Consider the following 25,002-nt stretch of genomic DNA (forward strand, 5'->3'; position numbering starts at 1 on the left):
CCGAATAGATGTTTCTCCACAGAAGATATACAAGTGATTAATAAGCATATGTGTAATATTGTGATTTACAATAAGAAATGTATATGTGATCTTACTCCGTTTCTGGCACAGAGCTCCCAAAACCTTTTGAACAGCAATGAAAGCATCTTTTGTTATAATATTCAGTCTTTTGTCCTCTGTTGCTAAAATTTCTTCAGACTCATAAAGGTGAAATAGATGTACTGTCATTCATAAAGTCCCTTTCCACAAAACTGAGTTTATTTTAGTGAGGTGACTTTTGAATATTTCCTAAAGATGGAGGAACCAACAAGTATTAGAGGGTTGGAAATTTCAGACCCACCCCCTCATTTTCAGGGTGGGGAGAGGGACTGGAATTTGAATCAATCATCAATGACCAATGATTTATTCCATCATGCCTCTATAATGACACTATGGAAAAATCCCTTAAAGGAGGGTTTATAGAGCTTCCTGGTTGTTGAACCAGAATGCTTCTGGTCAGAAACTGCCTTGAGAACATTATGCTAAATGAAGAAGTCAGTCCCAAAAGAATATGTGTATATTATATGATTTCATTTATATCAAATGTCCAGAATAGGAAAATCTACAGAGACAGAAAGTATGTTAGTGGTTGTTTTGGCTTGGGAACGATAGGGGGATAGGTAAGTGATAGCTAAAGAGGATTTTTGAGTTTCTTTTTGAGATGACAAAAATGTCTTAAAACTTACTGTAGTGATGGTTGCACATATCTGTGAATACAGTAAAAACCACTGAAGTGTACATACACTTTAAGTGGGCAGATCTTATAATATGTGAATTATAGCTCCATAATGTTATTTAAAAAAGATATAAAGAGAGTCTCAGCCAGGGTTGTTTATTAACTGAATACGAGGGACAATGAAGAGAGATTCAAGGGTAATGGCCAGGTTCTGGGTTGGCCAATAGGTGGATACTAAAGCAGAAAACAAAGGAAAAAGAAGCAGGTTTAAGGTGAGAATAAATTACTAGAGAGTGAGAAAGCATATAGAGAGACTGTTAAACTTTTTGAGGGGTGAGGAATCACAGCTTCTGTTGAGAATCTGCTAAGAAGTATGGTCTCTCTGCCCACAAAAAAAATGTGAATATATTACCACCCCCTTATACTTACGATAATTTTGAATAACATTTAATAGGTTCCACAGGCTTCCGTGTTGAGAATAAACTAAGGTTACTCAGGATGGTTTACAGAGTGTATTCTTCAGACCGTGGCATTAATGAGGGACTACCAGGGTGGGTATGGACTGCCAGATAGTGACCCTGTAGCAAGGCTGGGTTCTTCCTGAGTGCCCTGAAGGTGAGGAGGTTAAGGTGAAGATTCCAGCAGTCTGTACTTCCTGAACCAGATGAAAGACTGCAGAAAGGTCTCAGAGACTTCTACCTGATTAAGGTGAAAAAGAGGAGAGAGCAGGCTGACTAGCAATCACTTGTCTACGATTCTTGAAATATCCTACCACAAAGGTGCAGAAGAGCTCCATCTGGTTTCCACTATAATAACAGACCCCCCGTCCCCCCTTCAGTGAGTCACTAGGTGGGAATTTGGGGAAAAAAATGGAGGGAAGAAACCAAAATAATTTACTCAGGTCAGTACTTTGGTAACTTGTCCATCTATATTTTTAGAGTAAGCAATAGTCAGGAGCCTGGATGTAGGAAATGAGAGGCTGTGGAACCAGGCAGCAGGAAGACCAGCCCCTTCTCAGCCTCTTGTCAAGGAAGGGATGATCTGACTATCTGCATCCCTCAACCTGCCTCAAAACCTTCATTGGTATTAGCCATTAAATTTCAACAGATGACGTCAGTTGTTAGCAAATGCTTTTCTATATTTCATGAATGTTTATTATAATAGAATAAAATATAAATGTTTATTAACAAAACTTGAAATTTGTTCCAGCAGGAAAAAAGTAGGTTTTTTACATAAAATGACCAAAATCTGATAACTGGACTTCTCCCTGAAGATTTATTTCACAGATCATTTTCAAAACACCAACTGTGTTCAGGAATGTTTCTACCTTTTTTTTCCATAAAATTTTGAAACAAGCTAGAATGTTCTAAAAATGAAGTTGTGTGGCTACCAAAGAAAATACTTTCTGTGCAATGCTGGAGAACATAAACAATCCGGTTTTTTACTTTCCCAGGTTAAAACATGTCTTTTAAAAATGAAATTTCATAGTTTTCAGTTTTTTGAGGCATACTGATTTTTTAAAGGAAATAAAGAAAAATCATTACGAAGCAGATATATACAGCCAGGGAGAAGAGGAGAAAGCAGAAAAGGCCAAAGCCAATGTCAAGGTCCTGGTAGTGGAGGGATGGAGATGTAGACTCTCCCTGGTAAGCAGAGAACACTCCAACTGCAGGCGGTGAGGCCACTTGGGGGCCCTCAGATAGAAGATCCGGCTGAGTGACAGCTGCACGCTGAGGCCCTGCGCAGAGACGCATGAAAGGGGAGTTCTGCGTGAGGGTTTGGGGGAGGGTCCTGTCGAACTCCTCGCAGGACCCGCGCGGGAGAAGGGGAAGGGCGAGCTCGTAGGTGACGCGAGGCCCCCACGTGACCCGGAGCTGCAGAGCGACGCAGCCTTCGGTGCAGTCGTCACTCCTGTTTGGGTACCAGCTCCCCGCTGCCCTGCGCACGGCGGGCTGGCATCGGGCCCGGGGAAAGCCGAGCAGGTAAGGGCCCGGGGCCGCTCGGAGACCCGGACGGCAGCCGCCCGCCAATCCCGGAGGCCGGCGCCGGAGATCAGCGCAGCGGTCCCCGCCGACTTCCTCCACCCCCGGAATTCTTGAAATAGGGACCCCCCTGGGGAGGGGTGCTGGGGCGGCAGGGTTCCAGCGAGGGCAGCAGAGCAACTCAGCGATGGAAAATCACCCCTGAGTTCCTGCAGGAATACAGTGAACCCAGAGGGGGCTGGGGTGGCCGGGGTGCGAGGGGAGCCGGGGCGGAGAAGGGGACTGGCGGCGGCGGGTGCACGCCCGGCGCTCGGCTGCAGCGGCTCCGGCTCCCTCACCCCGACCCTCTGCAGGTCTGCGGGTCTCTGTCAAGTGTCCAGCGGCGCACTCGCGGCGACAATCCAGAAGAGGAGGAGGAGACAGCAAGGATGGGCCCAGGTAGGTGTGGGAGACAGTGGCGGGGGAGGGCGGCGCAGGGGCTCAGTTTGAAACCCCCCCTAAGTTCCCCGTTCCTCGTTCCCCGTCCCCAGTCCTCCATTTTAGTGCCTGCTGAGGCCTGGGGATGGATCCGAAGGGAAAATGGTGGGTTTGGGGCCAGGGAAGGGAGAGAAATGAGAGGAAAGGGGGAGAACTTGGACTGGGGCCCCCTAGAGGGTGTAGAGAGCCTCTCAGGTGGGAAACATGAAATTTAAAAAATAACCCTTGATACCCAGGGCTCTGAAAGATGAGTAGGAGGCTTCTGTCCTCGGTGCTGATCTATCCACCAAAAATTCTGTCCTTTCTCTCTCATTTTATCTCCTAGGAGCAATGGCGTCCGAAGAGGAACAAGTGGCAAAAAATATCAACGCGGAAAATGCCAACCAGGAAAATGAAAAAAAGGATGAAAAGGAGCAAGATGTTAATAAAGGAGAGCCCTTGGCCCTCCCTTTGGCAGCTGGTGAATACTGTGTGCCTAAAGGAAATCGTAGGCGGTTCCGTGTCAGGCAGCCAATCCTGCAGTATAGATGGGATGTGATTCAGAGGCTTGGAGAGCCACAGGCAAGGATGGGAGAAGAGAATATGGAAAGGATTGGGGAGGAGATGAGGCAACTCATGCAAAAGCTGAGGGAAAAGCAATTGAGTCACAGTCTGCGGGCAGTTAGCACTGACCCCCCTCACCATGACCATCATGATGAGTTTTGCCTTATGCCTTGAATGCTCATATTGTCCTTGAAGTTAATAGAGAGACACCTGCTTTCTAAACATACATGTTAGTAATTTACCTTTGTTGTAAACCTTTGATGTCATTAGTTTCTGGTGGGTCTCTTTACCAGCTTCTAGTTAAATGTTGTCTTTTTAATCCAGTCTGTAAGATTTTGTTAGGAGAATTTTACCTATTGCATGGAAAGATGCTTATTTTAGATTGTAAAGTTATAAAGCAGTTTTAAAAAACAATCTTTGTATTCTTTTTATTTCAAATCTTATATTTATTTATTTAATACATGAAGAGAAAAATGCTGAAATTAAACAAACCAAATGATTAATACAGGGACTCATTTTTGTGAGATGGATTAATGTATTTTATATTATCTGTAGTTTGAGAAAAAATGGAAACTATTTGTAATGATTTTATGAAAGCAGGAAGGTCATTTAATAAACACTTGGTTATGAAATTTGCATATTTTAGCTAAATGAGTAAACCCATGACTTCCTTATAAATCGAGTCCTACGTTTGCTTCACATGACTGTGAAACATGTTCAGGAATGTGTGAGTTGTGTTTACCTATTTTTGCCCCGTTTCCATTTATTAGTCAAGACCCTCTATCCTCAAATTTACCCTTCAGATTTTTAGCAGTTACCAAAGATAGGTCTCATCAGTTGAGCATCCCTCCTCTCCTCAGGACTGTGATGCCTGCTGGTCAAGCTGTGAATTCTGCTTGACAAGAGGTAGGCACTTAATAAAGTACAATTAATAGTGATTGAGTCAGGAGCTCTTGAGTTCTTGTCTCAGGTCAGTCCTGGATAATATAACCTTGGCTATCTAATCTCCACTTTTCTAAAAGAGATTAGCAATTCCTAAAGGAACTCTAGAGTCATATAATGTCCTAGTGTTTCTAAAAGTATGCTAATCTGCCACTTTTGTGAGAGTCACTTGAGGACTTTCTTGAAAATGAGGACTCCTGGTCCTACCCTAAATCTGAATGGGGCTCTAGAACTTTCATTTTTAGCAAGTTTCTCTAGTGATTCTGATGCACATTAATGTCTAAAGGGTTACTGGTGAGTATATATTATGATCTTAATTCTTAAATAGAAATCATAATAACTGGAAGAATGTGAAGGTAAATTTAATGAAGAGAAGCATTAAAGGCAAAGGATGAGAAAATTTTAAAAGACCTTTATATTTACTACATAATTAAAATTGAAAATATGTACACTATAATTTAATAGTGATTATCTTGTGAGATGTTGGGTGAATTTTTTCCTTCATACTCAGCTACATTTTTCTTAAAGAATATAGATTACTTGTGCTAAAAAGAAAAGCCAGTAATGGGTCCAGATCCAAAAAACTCTTCAGTGGACTTATAAATGCAATGGAGGCACTTTAAAATTCTCATGTCAGAACTTAGATATATAGATTTAAAGTTATCTTTGGATATGGTATTCATGCCCTGCTATAGTTGTCCCTCCTATTGAATATGGGCAAACACACTAGGTCTTACTTCTAATCAACAGAATGCAGCAAAAGTGATGTGATGTCACTTCTGTGATTGTGTTACAGAAGACTGTGATTTCTATTTTGCTAGGAGACTTCCTTCTTATTCCCCACATCCCTGCTGGCTTTAGTGAAACGAGATCATGTTAGAGAGGCCCATGTGACAAAGAACTGAGAATATCTTCCAGCCAACAGCTAGTGAGGACCTGAGATGCTCAGTCCAATAGCCCTTGAGGAAGTGAATCCTTGCAAACAAAATAAATGAGTTTGGAAGCAGATCCCTTCCCACTCAAGGCTTCAGATAAGATTCTGGCTCTGGCCAATATGTTGATTGCAGCTTTGCAATAGACTCCAAGAGAGATGATACAGCTTAGCCGCACCCAGACATTTGACTCACAGAATATTTGGGATAATTGATGTATGTGGTTTTAAGCTTCTGAATTTTGGGCTAATTGCTACACAGCAATAGATAACTAGTAGATATCTCTAAAGAATAATGGTACTTGTTAAACATAACAACAGTGCCATAATCACACATAAAAAGGGACAGCAATCATTTTATGTCTAGTCAGTGTTCAAATTTCCAGTGGTCTCATAATTTGTCAGGTTGCAAACAACAAGGAAAACTTAATGTAAAGTTTTCTACTAGGAAGGTGACAAGAGTGTGTTTGAAAAAGTTTCATATCTAACAGGCCTGGAGCTACAGACTAAAAATCTAGCAAGTGCTAAAGGAAAAACTGATCTGTTTTATGCAATGAAAATATAGGGTAGGATGAGATTCAGAGAGGGTCATCACACATACAACTTCATGACCCAAAATGATCATTTGACATTCTAACATCTGCATTTTGCAGAAGTCTTGGAAAAACAGTTATTATATTTTAAAAATTTGCCAAAATAACCTGTTTACTTCTAGGGAAAAAAACTGGCTAGAAACAGTGGCTGCCTGGCTGACAATGTTGCAAAGACACAGGCATAAATCAGATTACCAGTCACATTTGTGATTGAGTAAATACTTTCAATGAAAAGTTGTACCACTGTGTTACAGTTAGAGGAAGCATGAGACTGAGATGAGAACAAACAGGTATATTAAACTATTTCATTATCCAGTTTTATTCAATAAGGCATTGAGTATGTCACTAAGAAGTCTTTTTTTTTCATGAAACAGAATTCAGATGACTAACATAAGTACATGAAGGATATAATTTGTGGGTTGTCAGAATTTTGAATCTTGAAAATGAGGATGCCCTCTGGGAATTGTAAATGGATAAATTTGATAAACAATGGACATAGTTTTCCATCTCTAAATAACACAAGAGATTATCTGTAATATGATACTGAAAAGGTTGAGAACATCTAGTATTTTAATCAATGTCATCTGGGAGTTGTCTAATGGAAGCTGAACCATGGAAATGCTTGAGGAAGGAGAATAACAATAAAATACCCAAGTGAAGCAGAGTCTTGAAGATCCTTTAAGCTACTTGATGTTAAAATGGATAGAAGTCCAAGGAAACATTTTAGAAAATTTAAAGGAAGAGAACTATGAAATAGAAGGCATAAATATAGGTAAAGGTGACAAAAGAGAGAAAAAAAGTTGCAGAAACAAGGCAAAAAATCAGTAAAATGAACTGAAGTGGGGTCTGAGTGTAATATCCAGCTGGCCCAGTGAGGATTATGCATTCAGAAAGGCAATTAATGTATATCCAAGGTACTAAAAATAAATCTTAACAAGAACAAAAATTTTCAGTTTATGCAGAACTGGAAAATAAAGTCTCTGAATGTTAAAGCAGTGAAATTCATCACATACACTGTGAATCAGTGTAATAAGCTAAAGGAGTTAATTTTTAAAGTTTTGGTTCCAGAAAATAACAGTATTTACAAAAACAAAGGAAAAAGTAGATGGGCAGATATATAGGTAAGCTACCTAACACCTACAGCAACCCCCAGACAGAAAATTGGATGTGTAAACAGTGCAAAAGCCAGCGGTATGCTGGTAAATATCTAACAACTGGGTTTCCAGCAAACTATTTGTGGTGTTAGACTATTTCCACTGTGTAAATATTCTTATTACAGCTGATTTTCAGCTACCAACATATCACTTAATGCAGAGTTTGAGAAGAAATATACACAATTAATTGTCCTGAGCCAGTAAAAGCCAGCTTCAGCACACCACTGGTTCATAGCCCTCTCTTATCAAAGTGATTAAAACAGAGACAATATCATGCAAGGAAAATGAAAGATGAGAATGAAGACGAGAAATGTCTTTTGTAAAAGAAATATAGGATAAGTATAAAGGAGAGAAATAAAAGAAAAAGAGACCAAAGCAGAGAGGCAGAAGCCCAATGCATGAATATTCTTGGGAATAAAACAGAATACATAAGTCTCTGTATGTATGTTTGTGTGTATGTTCATGTGCGTGTGTGTGCGTGCACACGCATTTGTGAGAGAGAGAGCGATGCAGGGAGAGAGAGAGAGAGAGAGAGAGAGAGAGAGAGAGAGAGAGAGAGAGATTGGCAGATTACCTAGATATGGATATTCCTAGGCAATTTAAAGGAGTGTTTGTAGAAGCAAACCCTTTAGAGTCAGGCAGACCTTAGTTCAAATATTGGCACCATCATTTACAAGCTTTTTGACCTTAAACAAAGTGGGTAAATCTCCTTTAGGTTAATTTCTCTTATCTGTAAAATACAGAAAGTGTTAGCAAGATGCCTGTCATATACTAAGCTCTCAGTAAATGTTAGTTGTTAACATTATAAAGCATGTAAGATGAAATAAGTTTTAGTTCACTAAAAATGAGTGGTCTAATGTTCCAAAGTTAATAAAATTAGTGGATTTTTAAATGTAATTATTGTTCCTAGAAATCAAAATTTGGCATAAAAGGGATTACATTTGGTTGAAAACATAATTTGTCTCACACGATGCTGTACAATTTTTAAATCATTGTCGATATTTAAAAATTGAGAAATTGCACATGAAAATACAAATTTTAGGTTTGTATGAAAAAATTAGTAGATGTGTCAACCCTGGGCCTGCACTCCCATGTTGGACCAATTGACTAGAAGAAGTTTGGTGGCAGCTTCAATTCTTAAGAAAGGCATGTGTTTCAAGTTTTACTTTTTGAACCCAGCTTTTCTTATTTGCATTATCTAGTTACCTCCCTGGGACTTAGAGGCACTTCAATTTATAGCCCCCTAATCCATATCAACTGCATTTACAAAGTAATTTGAAGTGATGATTTAGAAAATGATTGCGATTTGGCCCAATTTGGGATTCAAGATTTTTTTGTGTTCTAAATCTACAGTTAACAATATGTTAATCATGAGCCACAAGTGGCTTTTGAGAACTTGAAAAAAGAGTAATACAGTTTGATATGTGCAAAAATGTAAAGCACACGCAGGATTTCAAACACTCAGAACAAGAAGAGAATGTAAGATATCAATAATTTTTAAATTGGTTACATGTTGACATTTTAGATATACTGCGATAAATAAAATATATTACTTTTTACTTTTAGAGAATGTATTTACTAGAAAATTTAAAATTAGACTATACTTCTATTGAACTGCACTATTCCAAATCATTTTTAAGATATATTTCTTAAATTTACAAATCTTATTTTTAACATTTCTAATAATAAAAATGATACACATACATTTGGAGAGCACAAAAGAGCATTAAAGAGGAAAAAAATTAATCATTTGAATCTTGCTAAACATTGTTAAATATTTGAGTTTCATTTCTTTTCATCTTTTTTTCTAAACAAAACATTCATGAATGGAATCATGTTCTATAAAAATTAGGTCATACTGTGTGTACTATTTTGTATGTTCTTTTTTCACTTAACATTTTAAGATTAATCTTTTTCCACTTTCCTTAAGAATTATTTGAAACAAAGTTGTTATTTAAATCAGCAGTCCCCAACCTTTTTGGCACCAGGGACCGGTGCTCCTATGAGAATCTAATGCCTGATGATCTGAGGTGGAGCTGAAGCGGTGATGCTAGTGCTGGGGAGCAGCTGCAAATACAGATGAAACTTTGCTTGCTAGCCTGCCACCCACCTCCTGCTGTGAGGCTACAGACCTGTGTGGCCTAGGTGTTGGAGATCCCTGATTTAAATGGATTAGCAAATTGAATATAGTAATAACAAAACTGTGAGAAAATATAGATTATTATTTAATTTAAGCATGCTAAAGACATTTCTCAACATACAACCTAAGGCAGAAATTACGCAGAAAATAATTGATTTTATTACATAAAAAATAAACTTTTATGTAGTATAAATATAATTTTAAAAGGAAAATAAAGTACTGAAAAAATAACACATAGGAAAGACAAAGGGTTACTAGCATAACTATATAGTGAATTGGATCAAATCAATTAAGGAAAAAGAAAAACAGAAATATAAAAATGGACCAAAAAAGAAAAAGGTAAAGAATTTTACAATTAACTAATAGACACGTGGGAAAAAAAACGATCAGGTTTATCAGTAATCAAGAGAATGCAAATGAGAACAAGAAAACATTTTCAAATACAAGCTGGTAAATAATTTTAATAACAGTCAATATTTATTGACCACTTATAAGTACTTTTCATGCTTTATTCAATTTCCCTAACCACATACATTGCATTCAGATATGATGTTTAGGCCCACTTTATAGTTAAAAAGAATGAACTACATACCCAAAGCCACACCACTATTAATTTATGTAGCTAGAATTTGAACACAGACAGTGTGACTTCTGAGTCTATGCCATTATAAGTGATTTCTACCTAGAGGTGAGGGTTCAGAAAAATGGCCACTTTCAAACAGTGCTGGTGAGAATAAGAACTAGTACAATTTTTCTGAAACGTAGTTTGATAATATGTATCAAAAGCCTTAAAACAATTCTACAGCCTTTAACCCAGGAGTTCTATGCCTATGACTATATCCCAGGTAAGAAGTCATACAGATGATCTGTATCTGAACTGTAAAAACATTCAAGTGTGCAAGTATGTAAGTATATGCAATAACAGAGTGTTTATTCTAGCATTTCTGAAATACCAAAAAAATAGATAAGATTTTAATACTTATAAATAAAGAGAAAGATAAATATATTAAGAAGCAGTAATACTTTGGAAAGTTTTAGAGTCATTATAAGTAATGGAGTAGTTCTGAACAGAATGAAATGAAAATTTCTCTAAGAAATATTGTTATATCAATTATACTGGATAGGAAGTTTCTGCTGTATGTAAAGAATAATTGACTGAAACTGGTTTAAATATTAAAGTTTATAATTTTACATAGGAGGAAGAACAGAAGTAGGTAGGACAGGCTTCAGGGCTGATTGATTCAGCAATGAAAGGATGTCACCAAGTACCCAGGTTTCTTCCATCTCTAGTCAACTTCTGCCATGCCTAGCGTCAACTTCATCCTAAAACTGGTGGTTACCTCTGATGCAACAAAGTGGCTGCTTACAGTGATTGAGGATACATTCTTCTCTGTTTCTGTCCATCAAGAGAGAAGGGAAAACCTCTCTCCCAACCATGGAATATAAGGCCTTCCCTTCTCTGATTGCGCCATTTTAAGACTGTTGGCTACCCTCAGCCAATAACAGTCCTTAGGAAAATTCCAGGTCCTGACAGGTTCAGAATAATTAAGACCTGCATCCTGAAGCTATCAGTGAGGTGGGGTGAGGTGGAAATCCAGACGTTTGGAATTCTGTTAGGGAGGAAGGGGAAAATTGATGTTGGGTAAGCATAAACTATACAGGGAGCCTCAAAAAATAGGAGTTATCCAGGATACTCTGGACCTCCAAGAGGCCCTGAGTGGGAGATCAAACAGAAAAAAAGACATATTGAATAACCTTTGGAAGAAAAGGAGGCAGGGCATAAAAAACTAAAGCAGTCTAGAAAAATGCCAACGTCCATGCGGAGGGGAGAGAGAGAGACAGAGAGGAATATGAGTTCATGAAAGCTCCCTGGCTGGTAGAAATTTGAGGAATCCTTGAAGCCCTAGGATTAAAAAACAAAACAGATACCATGTCCGGTATGATCACTCACAAAAGCTAAGTGGAAGTCATGTGGGTCTGTGACCATAGATGCCTAAGAAATTGTTAGTCAGTGAGGAACAGAACCCAGAGAATTCCAAGATGATAAATTGTTTACAGAGTTTCCACTTTTGTTACATACAAAACACCTTCTTTCACAGAATCTTGCCCTGATCCATGAACCAATGCCAGATGTGCTGGGAACATCCTTTCTTCCAGAAGTAGGTAGAAAGTTGGCCTTGAATGTTTTTGAGCAACATCTCTGAAAAGGACTTTAGTTTTCTTAGCTTTGAATCTTACTAGGGTTTGCAGGGACTTCCGCTGGTACTGATTACTCCCTGGGTAGTCTCTTGACCTCTACCCCAGCCAGGCTACTTTCTCCCCATCACTAGCCTTTTCCAGAACACCTCCTGGAAAAATATTCCAGTCCTACCCACTTTTCAAGGCTTAAACCAGATCTCTATTTCTTATGACAGCTTCCCTGCTCTATGAGTACCACCTTGCTCTTACTCTTATTAAGCTGACAGAACTCCAATGTTTTTAATTTCCCCCCCCCCAGAAGTTGTTATGTATAATCCTGGATCTGCCCAGGCACCTTGTGTTCTTCTTCCCCTGTGATGTCTTGGAATATGTTTTATAATTGTTTTGCATCTTTCACAGACCTCAGGTTGTTTAGTGATCAGTGAAATGGTCTCTGTTTCTCCTCTTGCCCCTCTCCATTCCAGTTTCTACATGGCAATCCAAGGAATATTTTAAAGGAGAATTATAACATGTTTCTCCCATCAATTATATTCCTTAAATGCCTCCATTGCATTTAAATACTTAAAAATAAAAGAAAACAAATACTTACCATGGTCTTCAGGCCCTGCAAGACCTGGCTTCTGGCTACATCTCCCACTGAGATAGGCCATTCCTTCTCCCCATTGATAAGCTCCAGCCACACTGGCCACCTTTGATTCTAAATGGGGCAAAGGATTTTCCTGCCCTAGAACCTGTGCCCATGCTGTTTCTCCTCCTAGAAGGCTAAGCACCTCCTAGCTCCCTAGTTAACTTTTATTTACCTTTTAAGACTCAACTTAAATATCATGCCCACTGAGAGTCTCTCCCTCATTTTCTGGTCTAGCCCCTCATGTTATCTTTCAAAGAAACTGTGTTCTCTTTACCAAAATTTGGGACTACAGCTTGTTTAATGTATCCCTCCCTCACTAGATTGTACATTCCATTCTTAAACAGACCATGTCCGTTTTATTCACCAGCCATATCCACAATCTAGCCATTGACTGACACATGGTAGGCCCCAAAAGATAGTTGGTTGAGTTTATTAAATTGTCATTTTAAGGTCAAAACCAGGCATATATCAGCAACCTCATAAGGTTTGACCTAATACTTATTGAATGAATGAGAAAAGAATGAGAAAGTAACCTAGAGAATACATTTCAATCCCACTATACTATCTAATCTGCTTTAGAATAGGTTTAGGAATCTGGCTGAGTTGCTGATTCTGAGACTTTACCCCTAAAGGAAGGAGCATTTCTGACCCTTGTCCTGAATGTCTCTCCCCAGTGAATTCCTCAAAGTCCATACCTTGCACCCAGGCTGTTGTGTCCTTTCTTAGACTCTATCCTCTTTCATGCTTTTATATGTTCTCCTCCTTCCACAATTCTCTTTGACAACTCATCAAGGGCTTATAGACTTCTACATGATGTATCTTTACTCCCCTTCTTTGCTGGTAAATTAACAAAATACTCTATGCCAGATCATAATAGTATTTGCTTTATCCAAAAAAGAGGAATCAAAGACTGTATTAAATGACAAAGAAAGAAACTACTTACCCTGAGTGGATTACATCACTGGAATGGAGTACCTGTGAAAGTTGGAAGCAAGGAGAACCTAAGAGATTTCAGGGCTGCCTCCACTTCACATTCTCACTTTTACTTCCCTCTCTTCTCCAAGAATCAGCAAGTGTAGCAGTAATGTGACACTTGACTCATCAACAGGGTGACTGGGAAGGGGAGTATCATAGAATCTACCAGGGGAACTAAGAGTTGAGCAAAGTTTGAAAATTACTGTCTTGAACCAAAACAAAACAGGTATTGGAATTTCTTGGATATCTCAAAAAGACTTAACTCAAGTCCAAGAAGATATAATGTTTGAGTATTGATTTGGGTTAGCAGTATTTGATTCACAGTAAATTTTGCATAAACACACAGTGAATGGATTAGTGAATGAGTTGTCTTAGGAGACACAAGCCAATGAAAAACATTAAAGTATAATTCTCACAGTCTTTTTAAAGCTGTGTGTATTCCTCAAAGTCCATACCTTGCACCCAGGCTGTTGTCGGGCAGTTGGCTCCACCCTGAGCCTTCCCTGGGCTGTACATTAATCACAGACAATGGCCCTTGGCTCATATTTCAAACAGAATTAGGTTTATTTGGTGTATATTGTGTCAAAATCTTATGTTATATATAAAAAAAGTAGATTCCTTTGTTGTTGATTTATTTTTGTCTTACCTTATTTAAAGTATATCTTTTGATTTTTGGTTTTCAGTTGAGCATGTAAGGAGCTTGGAATTCATCACTCTCATTTTCACAACAACAGAAAAGCTGACAAACTGAAAATCAACAATTCTTAGACTACTGGAGAGAGGGAGCTAAATATGGTGGGCTAGGTAAAAGCGGGGTTTGCTTCCTCCCAGGACAGCATTAAAATTACAACCTAATTTTTAAAAAATCAACTTGTAGAACCACCTAAAGTCTAGCTAATCATAATACAAACACTTGGAAATATAAAGAAAAAAGCCACATCAGGACTATAGGAGGGGCAGAGACACAAAGTGGGTTAATCCCACACCCGCACATGGTGATTGAGCACCCAGAGGGAGAACATGGCTTCAAAGGCCTCCCTGAAGGGACAAGGTGCCCTAGCTCCACAGAAGGGCTCCCTAGGCCAGGGTTCCAGTCCTGGGAAGAGGAGTTCCCACACATTATGAATGTAAAAATCTGGCCATCTGGGTGAAACGGAAGGAAACCGAAAACTCAGACATCCCACAGGGCCTGCGCACAGACTGACTTACCACAGACACTCACCCTGGGCTCTAGCAGAGAGTCAGCACCTTGGGAGGTGCAGGAGACATATAGAGAAAGACTGAGTTTGTGGCACTGGAGGGAGGGCTGGAGGGAAAGCCACCATTGTTCCTCTGTCGGGACCCCCCTCTGGGGCACTCTACAGATGGGTGCCATCTTGCCTGTGTTAAACCATCCCCCGCCACAGGACCAATTCTGAACATGGCCTGGTGAGATTGTTCTGCTTTGCCCTGTGTCTCCCTGAGATCCCACCTCACTGAGTCCACAAATTACCCATGGCAGGCCTGTGTCGGAAACCAGCCGACCAAGTCAAACCGGGTACCTGAATGGGGGAGCAGGGACTGAGAAAAAAGAGAAGACAGACAGGGTGCAGGAGGGAGAACAGATCTCACAACTGTCTCTCCGAGTTTATTTCTTATGCTTCTTTTTATACACAATCTGTTCCTTTGTGTATCCCAAGATAACATAGTAAAAGTAATATCCTGAAGATCGAGGTACAATCGACACTCCCTTTGACCCTCCCTTTGACACTCCCTTTCCTTTTTCTATACTTAATCTTCTTCCTGGAATTCCACAGAACCAGCCTTTTCCTTTTTTTTTTTTTTTTTTGCAAGCAGGCCTCCCGAGATAATCCATGCACTCTTTTGAATTTTGGGAGCTTTAGCTCCCTACAGGCCTGTTGTCGGGCAGTTGGCTCCACCCTGAGCCTTCCCTGGGCTGTACATTAATCACAGACAATGGCCCTTGGCTCATGAGGCCCGCACATTTCAGGAGAGACTTTTGGTGGTGGGCCACCAGCGCCATCATGAGCTAGGTGAATTGCAGTGGTCTACGGGCTCGACACAGATGGTAGCTGGCCTCACTGTTATCTGTGACTTTAACGTGAACCTGTGGGCTCAGCTCTGGCATCAATTCAGAATCTGCATTGGTCTCATGGGATTGGCTCACTCGACCCTGTGTTTCCTTGAGATCATCCAATCTACAAAGTACATGTGGCAAGCCCTTTCCCAGGCAACCTGCCAGCCCCACCCAGTGCTTTCCTTGGGCCATGAATTTGACAGCAAACAACAGCCCTCAACTCACGCGGCCCACACACAGCCCATGCATCTTGGGAGAGACTTTCAATGGTGGGCTACAAGCCCCTCTCCAAGCTACACTATTTCTTGAACAGATCTCGATTGTCTGCAGGGCTGAGGCAGACAGTGTTGGCCTTGCTGTGATCTCAGACTTTTACAGGAAGCCACAGATTCAGCACTGGCATGAAATCTGAATCTGCATTGTCTGGGTAAAATCTGCTCACTTTATCCTGGTGACTCCTTAGATCCCTACAGCACACAACTCAGTGTACACCCAAAGGCTTTACCAGCTGCAGAGTCTTACAAGAAAATAGCAGGAAGCCTCAGGCCTTGAGGTGCACTGGTCCTTTTGCTAAGCCATCTTAGGCCTGTACTGGGGGTAACCAGACCTTGGCTTGCAACATGGTCTCTTCCACTTGCCTCCAGATCTAGCATGGGCAACAACCATGCACAGATGGCTTTGTAGCTCCTATCAGGTAGCCCCAAGCAATTGAAAGCAGTGGCTGACCTTGGCCTACACAGGAGCCCTTTCCAAGGGGCCATAGAACCAACACATCTGAAGGCTAGTATCAGACCACAACAGAGCATGACCTGATGAGCCCCATAAGCAGCACACCCAAAGTGTGGTATCAACAGGAACACGAGCCTGCTGGGGCAAATTCCACTCTGAGAGGTCAGCCCCTACACAGTAATTCATACTCTGTGGGCATAGCCAATCCCCATAGCCAGTCAGCCTGAGAGCCAAACCCATCTACGAATGTGCTAATAGCAATCAAGGTTTTGTTACAACAGAAGAACACACAACCCACACAAGGAACATGCCCAGAGTCCCCAGCACAGATGATAAAGGAGCATATGCCACTGGCCTTCACAAGATACCTACTACATAAGGCCACCTGGCCTAGGTTGGGAAATGTAACAACTCTTCCTAATAAATAGAAATGAACATAGAGAAGTGATTAAAATGAGAAAACTAAGAAACATACCGCAAATGAAACATCAGAAGAAAATGTCAGAAAAAAACTAAATGAAATGGAGGCAAGCAACCTACCAGAGACAGAGCTCAAATCACGGGTTATTAGGATGCTCAATTAATTTAGGAGGAGAATAGATGATCTCAGTGAGAACTTCAACAGAGAGATGGTAAGCATAAAAAAAGACATAGAAACCATAAAAAAGAACCAGTCAGAAATAAATAATACAATATTTATTATACAACTAAAATGAATCATATACTAGAAGGACTCACCAGTAGATTGGATAAATCGGCAAGTTGGAAGACAAGGTAGCAGAAAAGCACCCACTTGGAACAGCAAAAATAAAAAAGAATCAACAAAATGAGGAAAGTTTGAGACCTCTAGGACAGCATCAAGCATACCATAGGAGTACACTTCATAGAGGTGCCAGAAAAAGGAGAGAAAGAGCAAGAAATTAAGAACCAATTTGAAGAAATAATGACAGAAAACTTCCTTAATTTGGCAAAGGAATTAGGCATACAGTCCAGGAAACACAAAGAGTCTCAAACAAGAGGAACCCAAACAGAGCCATACCAAGACACGTTATAATTAAAATACCAAAGGTTAAAGACAAAGAGAATCTTAAAAGCAGGAAGAGAAAGATAACTAGTTACCTACAAGGGAGCTCCTATATGACTGTCAGCTGATTTTTCAACAGAAACTTTGCAAGCCAGAAGGAACTGGTATGAAATATTCAAAGTGATGAAAAACAAGAAACTACAATCAAGACTACTCTATACAGCGATGTTATCGATTAAAATTGAAGGTGAGATAAAGAGCTTCCCAGACAAGAAAAAGCTAAAGAAATTAATTACCAACAAGCCAGTATTACAAGGAATGTTAAGGGGACTTCTACAAAAAATGTAGGAGAAAAAATCATAAATATGAATAATAAAATGGCAATAACTATGTACCTATCAATAATCGCTTTAAATGTAAGTGAATTAAATGCTCCAATCAAAAGACATTGGGAAGCTAAATGAAAAAGAAAACAAGACCCATACATATGCTGTCTACAAGAGACCCACTTCAAATCAAATAACACAAACAAACTGAACCTAAAGGAATGGAGAAAGATATTTCATGAAAAGGGAAATTTTAAAAAGCTGAGGTAGCAATAATTATATAAGAAAAAATAGATTTTAAAACTTAGGCTATGAGTAAGCAGAGTCATCTGGGGTTTAGATGAACAGAAGCCCTACAACTAGGGAGAGAAATAAAAAATCACTGCAATGATTAGAGGAAGGAGGGAGTGAAGACTCAAGGCTGCCCGTCCCAATTGGCTGAGTGGGACAGAGGATACTGTCTGCAGCTGGTAGGTGCTGCTGGTAGGTGGGGGAAGGGAGAGCACCAGGGACTTACAGGGGAACACTGAGTTGTGGGAGTGAGGGCCAGAGGTGAGGCATTCTCCCAGGCAGAAGTGCTGGCAGTATCCATTGTTCCTCTGTTGAGCCCTCCTCCTTCTCAGTGTGTGGACACAGTGCCTCCAGAACTGAGATGTCATTGAACTAGACGCAAGAGGTCGCTCTGCCCAGAGGATTCCCTGAAACTTCGCCTCCCTCAACTCGCTACCCTACCCAAGTCACACAATTTTTCTTCTTAAAGACGTCCCTCCAACATTTCCTGAAATACTGGCTTGGTGTTGATAAATTCCTTTAGCTTATTTTTGTCTGGGAAGCTCTTTATCTGTCTTTCAACTCTACATGATAGCTTTGCCAGACAAAGTATTCTTGGTTGTAGATCCTGGGTTTTCATAATGTTGAATATTTTGTGCCAAACCCTTCTATCTTGCATAGTTTCTTTTGAGAAATCAGCTGCCAGTCTTATGGGTGCTCCCTTGTAGGTAATTAACTGCTTTTTCTCTTGCTTCTTTTAAGATTCTCTCTTTGTTTTTAACCTTTGGCATTTCAATTATGGTGTGTCTTGGTGTGGGCCTCTTTGAGTTCCTTTTTCTTGGGACTCTCTGAGCTTCCTGGGTTTGTATGTCTATTTCCTTCACCGGGTTAGGGAAGTTTTCCATCATTATTTCTTCAAATAGCTCTTTAACTTCTTGTTTTCCTTCAGGCACCACGATGACACAAATACTTTTACATTTAATAGCGTCCCACAGGCTCCTTAAATTATTATTATAGTCTTGGCTTCTTTTTTCTTGCCATTCTGATTGAGTGTCCTTGGCTTCCCCATCCTCTATATCAGTGGTTCGATCCTTTTTTTTATCCACTCTGTTGATTCTCTCTAATGTACTCTTCATCTCAGATAATATGTTCTTCATTTCAGACTGGTTCCATTTCCATTTTTATATATATTTTTTATCTCTTAGTTAAAGTTCTCACTGAGTTCTTCTACACTTCCCCTAAGTTCATTGAGCATCCTTATAACTAATGTTTTGAACTCTGCATCTGTTAGATTGCTTGATTCCATTATTCCTGGATCTCTGTTTTGTTTTCTCATATGGTTTATGCTTCTCTGTCTTCCCACTTTGGCTGCATTTCTGTGTCCGTTTCTATGTACTAAGCAAAGCTCCTAAGTCTCCTGGTCTTATTAGCATGGCTTTGTGTAGTAGGCATCCAGTGGCATATTCCTGAGAAGGGTTAAGCTGCAGGCCAAGTTTAGCCCTAGCCTGTGCCCCTCTGGGGCCACCTGTTAAGATTCAGCAAGCAATCCACAGATGCTGTACTTATAGTTGCCTCATTTAGAGTTGAAGAACAGATAAAGAGCTTCTCAGACAAAAGGAAGCTAAAGAAGTTAATCAACACCAAGCCAGTATTATAGGAATTGTTGAAGAGACTTCTTTAGGAAGAAAAACATGTATCAAAAACATGAATAAAGAATGGTAATAACTACACCCCTATCAACAAGTTTCTCAAATGGAAAAGGATTAAGTGCTCCAACCAAAAGACGGAATGGCTGAATGAATAAGAAAACAAGACCCCTAACACATGCTGCCTACAAGAGACTCACTTCAGATTAAAAGACGCACAGACTAAGAGGAAGGTGATCGAAAAAGATATTGCTTTGATGGCCCTAGAGGGTATTGCACTGAATAAGGTGGGTTGGATAGAGAGGGACAAGTATTCCATGATTTCACATACATGTGGAATCTAAGGAACAAAATAAACAACAACAACAACAACAACAAAACTGAAAGAAGCTTGCAGATGCAGAGAATATCTGAGGGCTACTAGATAGGGAGTGTTGGGGGGATGGCGAAGAAGGGCAAAAGGGTTAAGAAATATAAATGGATAGTTACAAAAGAGACATGGAGATATAAATGTAGCATGAGAAAAGTGGTTAGTGATGTGTAATAAATATGTAAGGGGGAAGAGAGGTACTGAATTTGGTGGGGTGATCACTTTGTGATTTATATGTATCTCTAATCAGTATGCTGTACAATTGAAACTAATATATTACTGTATGCCAACTATAATTAAAAAGAAAATCTCATCTAATGGTACAATGTAAATGTGAGCAACTAATTGTCTATTATATTTCAATAAAGCTGAAAAAAATACATCCTTTCATGATAAAATCTCTCACCAAATTAGGTATAGGATGAATGTACCTCATCATCATAAAGGCCATATAGGGCAAGCCTATAGTCAACATCATTCTCCATTTTGAAAAGGTAAAAGCCTTTCCTCTACAATCAAGAACAAGAAAAAGATGCCTACTCTCTCCACTTCTGCTCAGTATTGTACCAGAAGTCCTAGCCACAATAATTAGGGAAGAATAAGAATTTAAAAAGCATCCAAATCACGGAAGAAGAAGTAAAATAGTTTCTGATTGCAGATGACATGATCTTATATATATATATATATACTTAGACTGGTAACTATGCAATATAATATTGTATATCAACTGTAACTGAAAATTTTTTTTAAAATCATGTCAATTTTGTTTAGTGCAAACTGTATGTAGAAGTATTTTTTGATGCTATTGTAAATTGAATTGTTTTCTTGATTTTCATTTCACGTAGTAAATCTTATATATATATAAGATCATGTCATCAAAACACTGATAGAACTAATAGACTAATTCAGTAAAGCTCCAGGTTACAAAGGCAACAAATAAAAATATGCTGTGTTTCTAAACAAATGAACTATCTAACCTGCATACTATGAACTACGTGAAATGAAAATCAAGAAAACAATTCATTAACAGTATATCATTCCATTAATAGGAAGGTTCTCCTTTCTCCACGTCCTTACCAGCACTTGTTATTACTTGTCTTTTTGATAACAGACATTTTAACAATTGCAAAGTGATATCTCATTGTGGTTTTGATTTACTTTTTTAAAAAATTCTTGATTATTAGTGATGTTGGAAAGCTTTTCATGCATCTGTTGGCCACCTGAACATCTTCTTTGGAAAAATGTATATTCATTTCCTTTACCTATTTTTTTAATCGGATTGTTTTTGTTTTTGTTTTTGCTATGAGTTGTATGAGTTCTGTTATACCTTGGAGATTAACCCTTAGCAGATATGTGGATTGCAAATGTTTTCTCCCTTTCTGTAGATTGTTTTTCCATTTTGTTGATTGTTAATTTTGCTGTGCAGAAGCTTTTTAGTTTGATGTAGTCTCTTTTGTTGATTTTAGCTCTTGTTGCTTGTGCTTTATGTGTCATATCTATAAAATTATTGCGAAGAAAAAAAGTAGATTACATGAAGCAGAGGATCAAATCAGTGATTTGGAAGATAAGGTAGCAGAAAACACCCAATTAGAACAGCAACCAGAAAAAAAATCCAAAGAAAATGAAGATCATTTAAGGGGCCACTGGGACATCAAATGTACCAAAATTCACATCATAGGGGTACCAGAAGGAGAGAGAGCAAGGAATTAAGAACTTATTTGAAGAAAATATGACTAAAAAGTCCCTAACCTTGAGAAGGAAATAGACAAAAACCGAGGAAGTGCAGAGAGTCCCAGCCAAGGGGAATCCAAAGAGGCCCACACCAACTCACATCAAAAATAAAGTGCCAAAGGTAAAAGACAAAGAGAGAATCTTAAAAGAAGCAAGAGAAAAGCAGTTAGTTACATACAAGGGAACACCCAGACAACTGTCAGCTGATTTTTCAACAGAAACTTTGAAGTCCAGAAGAGATTGGCAATAGATATTCAAAGCGAATGAAAAGCAAGGACCTACAACCAAGATTACTCTACCCAGAAAAACTATCATTTAGAATTGAAGGATAAATAAAGAGCTTCCAAAACAAGAAAAAGCTAAAGGCGGTCAATCCAAACCAGTATTACAAGAAACATTAGAGGGACTTTTTTAAGAAGAAGAAGAAAAAGAAATTTAAAAGTATGAATAATAAAATGGAAATTACTACATATCTATCAACAATTACTTAAAATGTAAATGTATAAAATGCTCCAATCAAAAGATAAGGTCACTGAATGGATAAGAAAGGAAGACGCTCACATGTGCTGCCTACAAGAGACTCACCTCAGATCTAAAGAGACACACAGATTGAAAGTAAAGGAATAGAAAAAAATATTTCAGGAGATAATGCCAGCATGGACAGAAATAGCAGTTGTGTCCATGATAATAAGTGGTCATATTTGGAATATATTTTGAAGACGGACCTAATAGGAGTATCAGTGAATTGGAAAAATCCTGGAGAAGATGGCAGACTAGGTAAAAGCAAGGTTCATCTCCTTCCAGGTCCGCATTGAAATTACAACCAAATTATAAAATAAGAATGTGGAGAACCACCTGAAGTCCAGCTGATTGTAACACTGACATCTGATAATATAAAGGAGCCTCATCAAAGCTGGTAGGAGGGGCGAAGTCACTAATTGGGCTGGTCCTGCACCCGTGGGTGGTGGAAGATCACCAGGAGGGAAAGCGAAGATACAGAGGATCTCCTGAAGGAGGGAGGGTCCCTGGTCTCATTTGGGGGCTCCCCAGCCGAGGGTCCAGCACAGGGAAGAGAAGATTCCAATAACTCTGACTATAAAAAGCAGAGGGGATTCCAGAAATCTCAGTGAGAGGGAAGGAGACTGAGACCCTAGATGCCTCTTTAAAGGACCCACACGTAGGCTTTCTGACCTGTGGACACTCACTCAGGACACCAACTGTGGGTCAGAGGCTCCCTCAGGATCCATACTGAGAAAGTCTGCATTACCTTGCACCAGAATGAGGGCTAGAAGGGCAGCCACCTTTGTGCCTTAGACCGGCCCCGCTACCAGGCAATCTACAGACCACGCCAACTTGACTGTGCAGACACCTCCAAAAGGGGCATTAGAAAGCGCTGGTCTGAGGGGATCAGCCTGCCCCATTTAACTGACAGATCACCTGGGGCTTTTGTTGCTGGATGACTGCCACGCCCTGCACCAATTCAGGGCCAAGAATTTGCAGCTGGTGGCCAGCGCTGGGAGCGCATTTCCAAGATTGGGTCAGTCAGGTCAGCACTGCCAACATGAACTTGGGCAGATCTCGGGGATCTGTGGGCCCGTCTCAGACAGGAGCTGGTCTTGCTGTGATCTGGGACTTCTGTGGGAACACTGGAACTGTAACAAAAGTTGCGGCAAGACTGAGGCTGTATTGGCTGATGGCCCTTGACTCCCTGAACTCCTGCTCCTTCCAATACACAAAGTACCCACCGCACATTGATAGGAAGCTGCCCCTGCCCTGGAGTACTGCATTCAGGCCCAAGGTGGGCAGCAGATGACCTTGCTATGAGTGGAAACTTCTACAGGAGACACAGAGACAGTGTTGTCATGTAAACTGACACTGCAGTGGCAGGGGAAAATTTACTCAATAGATACAGGAGACTCTCGGGGTCCCTGCATCACCCAACACACATATCACCCAGAGGCTCTTCCAGTTTCAGAGACTTACAGGCAACTTATAGGCAGTATCAAACCTAGAAGAGCACTAGTCCCTCTGCTAAACTGCCATAGGTCAAGGACAGGGGATAATCAACCGCTGCCTATAACATTGTCTCTTCCACTTACCTATAAATCCAGCATAGGCAACAATCATCTGTGGATCGCTTTGTAGTTCCTACCGGGTATCTCTGAGAAATCAAAAGCAGCAGCTAACTTTGGCCTACAGGGAAGCCCCTCCCAAGGGGCCACAAAACCAATGCATCCAGAGGCTGGCACCAGACCACAGCGGAGCAAATCCCGACTAGCTCCTTTAGTGGTACACACAAAGGGTGGTTGCAAAAAGTATACAAGCCTGCTAGGGCAAATCTCACTCAGTAGGGTCAGCCTCCACACAGCAACTCTTACCCTGTGGGTGCAGTCAATTCCCACAATTAGTCAGCCTGAGCTAATTAATTCCCTAATTAATTGGTCCCTAACTAATTAATCCCATCCACGGATGTACAAACACCAATAAAGGCATGCAGAAAACAAGATCACACACAATCCACACAAAGGTCACATTCAGAGCCCCTGGCATAGGGGATCAAGGCGAGTGTGCCTTTGGGCCACAAAATACACCTTCCATATTAGGCCTTTTGGCCGAGGCTGAGAGATGAAACAAATATTCCTGACACATAGAAATGAACACAGAGAGGCTAATAAAACAAAGAGAAAACAAAGAAACATGCCAGAATGAAACAACTGGAGAAAACTCCAGAAAATAAGCTAAATGAAATGGAGGCAAGCAACCTACAAGAGACAGAGTTCGAAATAATGGTTATAAGGATGCTCAACAAACTATGGGGAGAATGGATGAGCACAATGAGAACCTCAACAGAGAGATAGTAAGCATAAAAAAGACATAGAAACCATAAAAAAACAGACAGAAATGAAGAATACAATAACTGAAATGAATAATACACTAGAAGGATTCAACAGTAGATTGGACAGAAAGGAAGATCAAATCAGCAAAATGAAACACAAGGTAGCAGAATACACACAATCAAAACAACCAAAAGAAAAACTAATTTTAAAAAATGAGGATAGTTTAAGAGACCTCTGGGACAACATGAAGCGTAACAATATCTGTATCATAGAAGTACCTGAAGGGGAAGAGAGAGAGCAAGGGATTGAGAATCTATTTGAAGAAATAATAACAGAAAACTTCCTTAACCTGGCAAAAGAATTAGGCATACAAGTTCAAGAAGCATAAAGGGTCCCAAAGGAATTCAAACAGAGGAATTCAAACAGAACCACACCAAGACACATCATAATTAAAATGGCAAAGGTCAAAGACAAAGAGAGAATCTTAAAAGCAGCAAAAAGAGAATGGAAGCTAGTTACTTACAAGGGTATCTTCACAAGAACATCTGCTGATTTTTCAATGGAACCTTTCTTTGCAGGCCAGAAGGGACTGGCAAGAAATATTCAAAGTTATGAAAAACAAGAATCTACAACCACAGATACTCTGCCCAGCAAGGCTTTCGATTAAAATGGAAAGTTAGATAACGAGCTTCCCAGACAGAATAAAGCTTAAA

General features: G+C 39.9%; 1 protein-coding gene across 1 annotated transcript; it reads left to right on the forward strand.

Annotated features, from left to right (window-relative positions):
* The first annotated feature begins 2,559 nt into the window (after positions 1-2,559).
* LOC105310851 (protein BEX2-like) lies at positions 2,560-4,128 on the forward strand. Its single transcript, XM_011386952.2, has 3 exons — positions 2,560-2,697; positions 3,051-3,135; positions 3,500-4,128. The coding sequence occupies exons 2-3, from the start codon at positions 3,126-3,128 to the stop codon at positions 3,889-3,891; spliced, it is 402 nt and encodes a 133-aa protein (XP_011385254.1). The 5' UTR covers positions 2,560-2,697; positions 3,051-3,125; the 3' UTR covers positions 3,892-4,128.
* Positions 4,129-25,002: the final 20,874 nt, after the last annotated feature.

The sequence above is a fragment of the Pteropus vampyrus genome, unplaced genomic scaffold, assembly GCF_000151845.1.
Source record: "Pteropus vampyrus isolate Shadow unplaced genomic scaffold, Pvam_2.0 Scaffold13197, whole genome shotgun sequence".
Taxonomy (NCBI): Eukaryota; Metazoa; Chordata; class Mammalia; order Chiroptera; family Pteropodidae; genus Pteropus; species Pteropus vampyrus.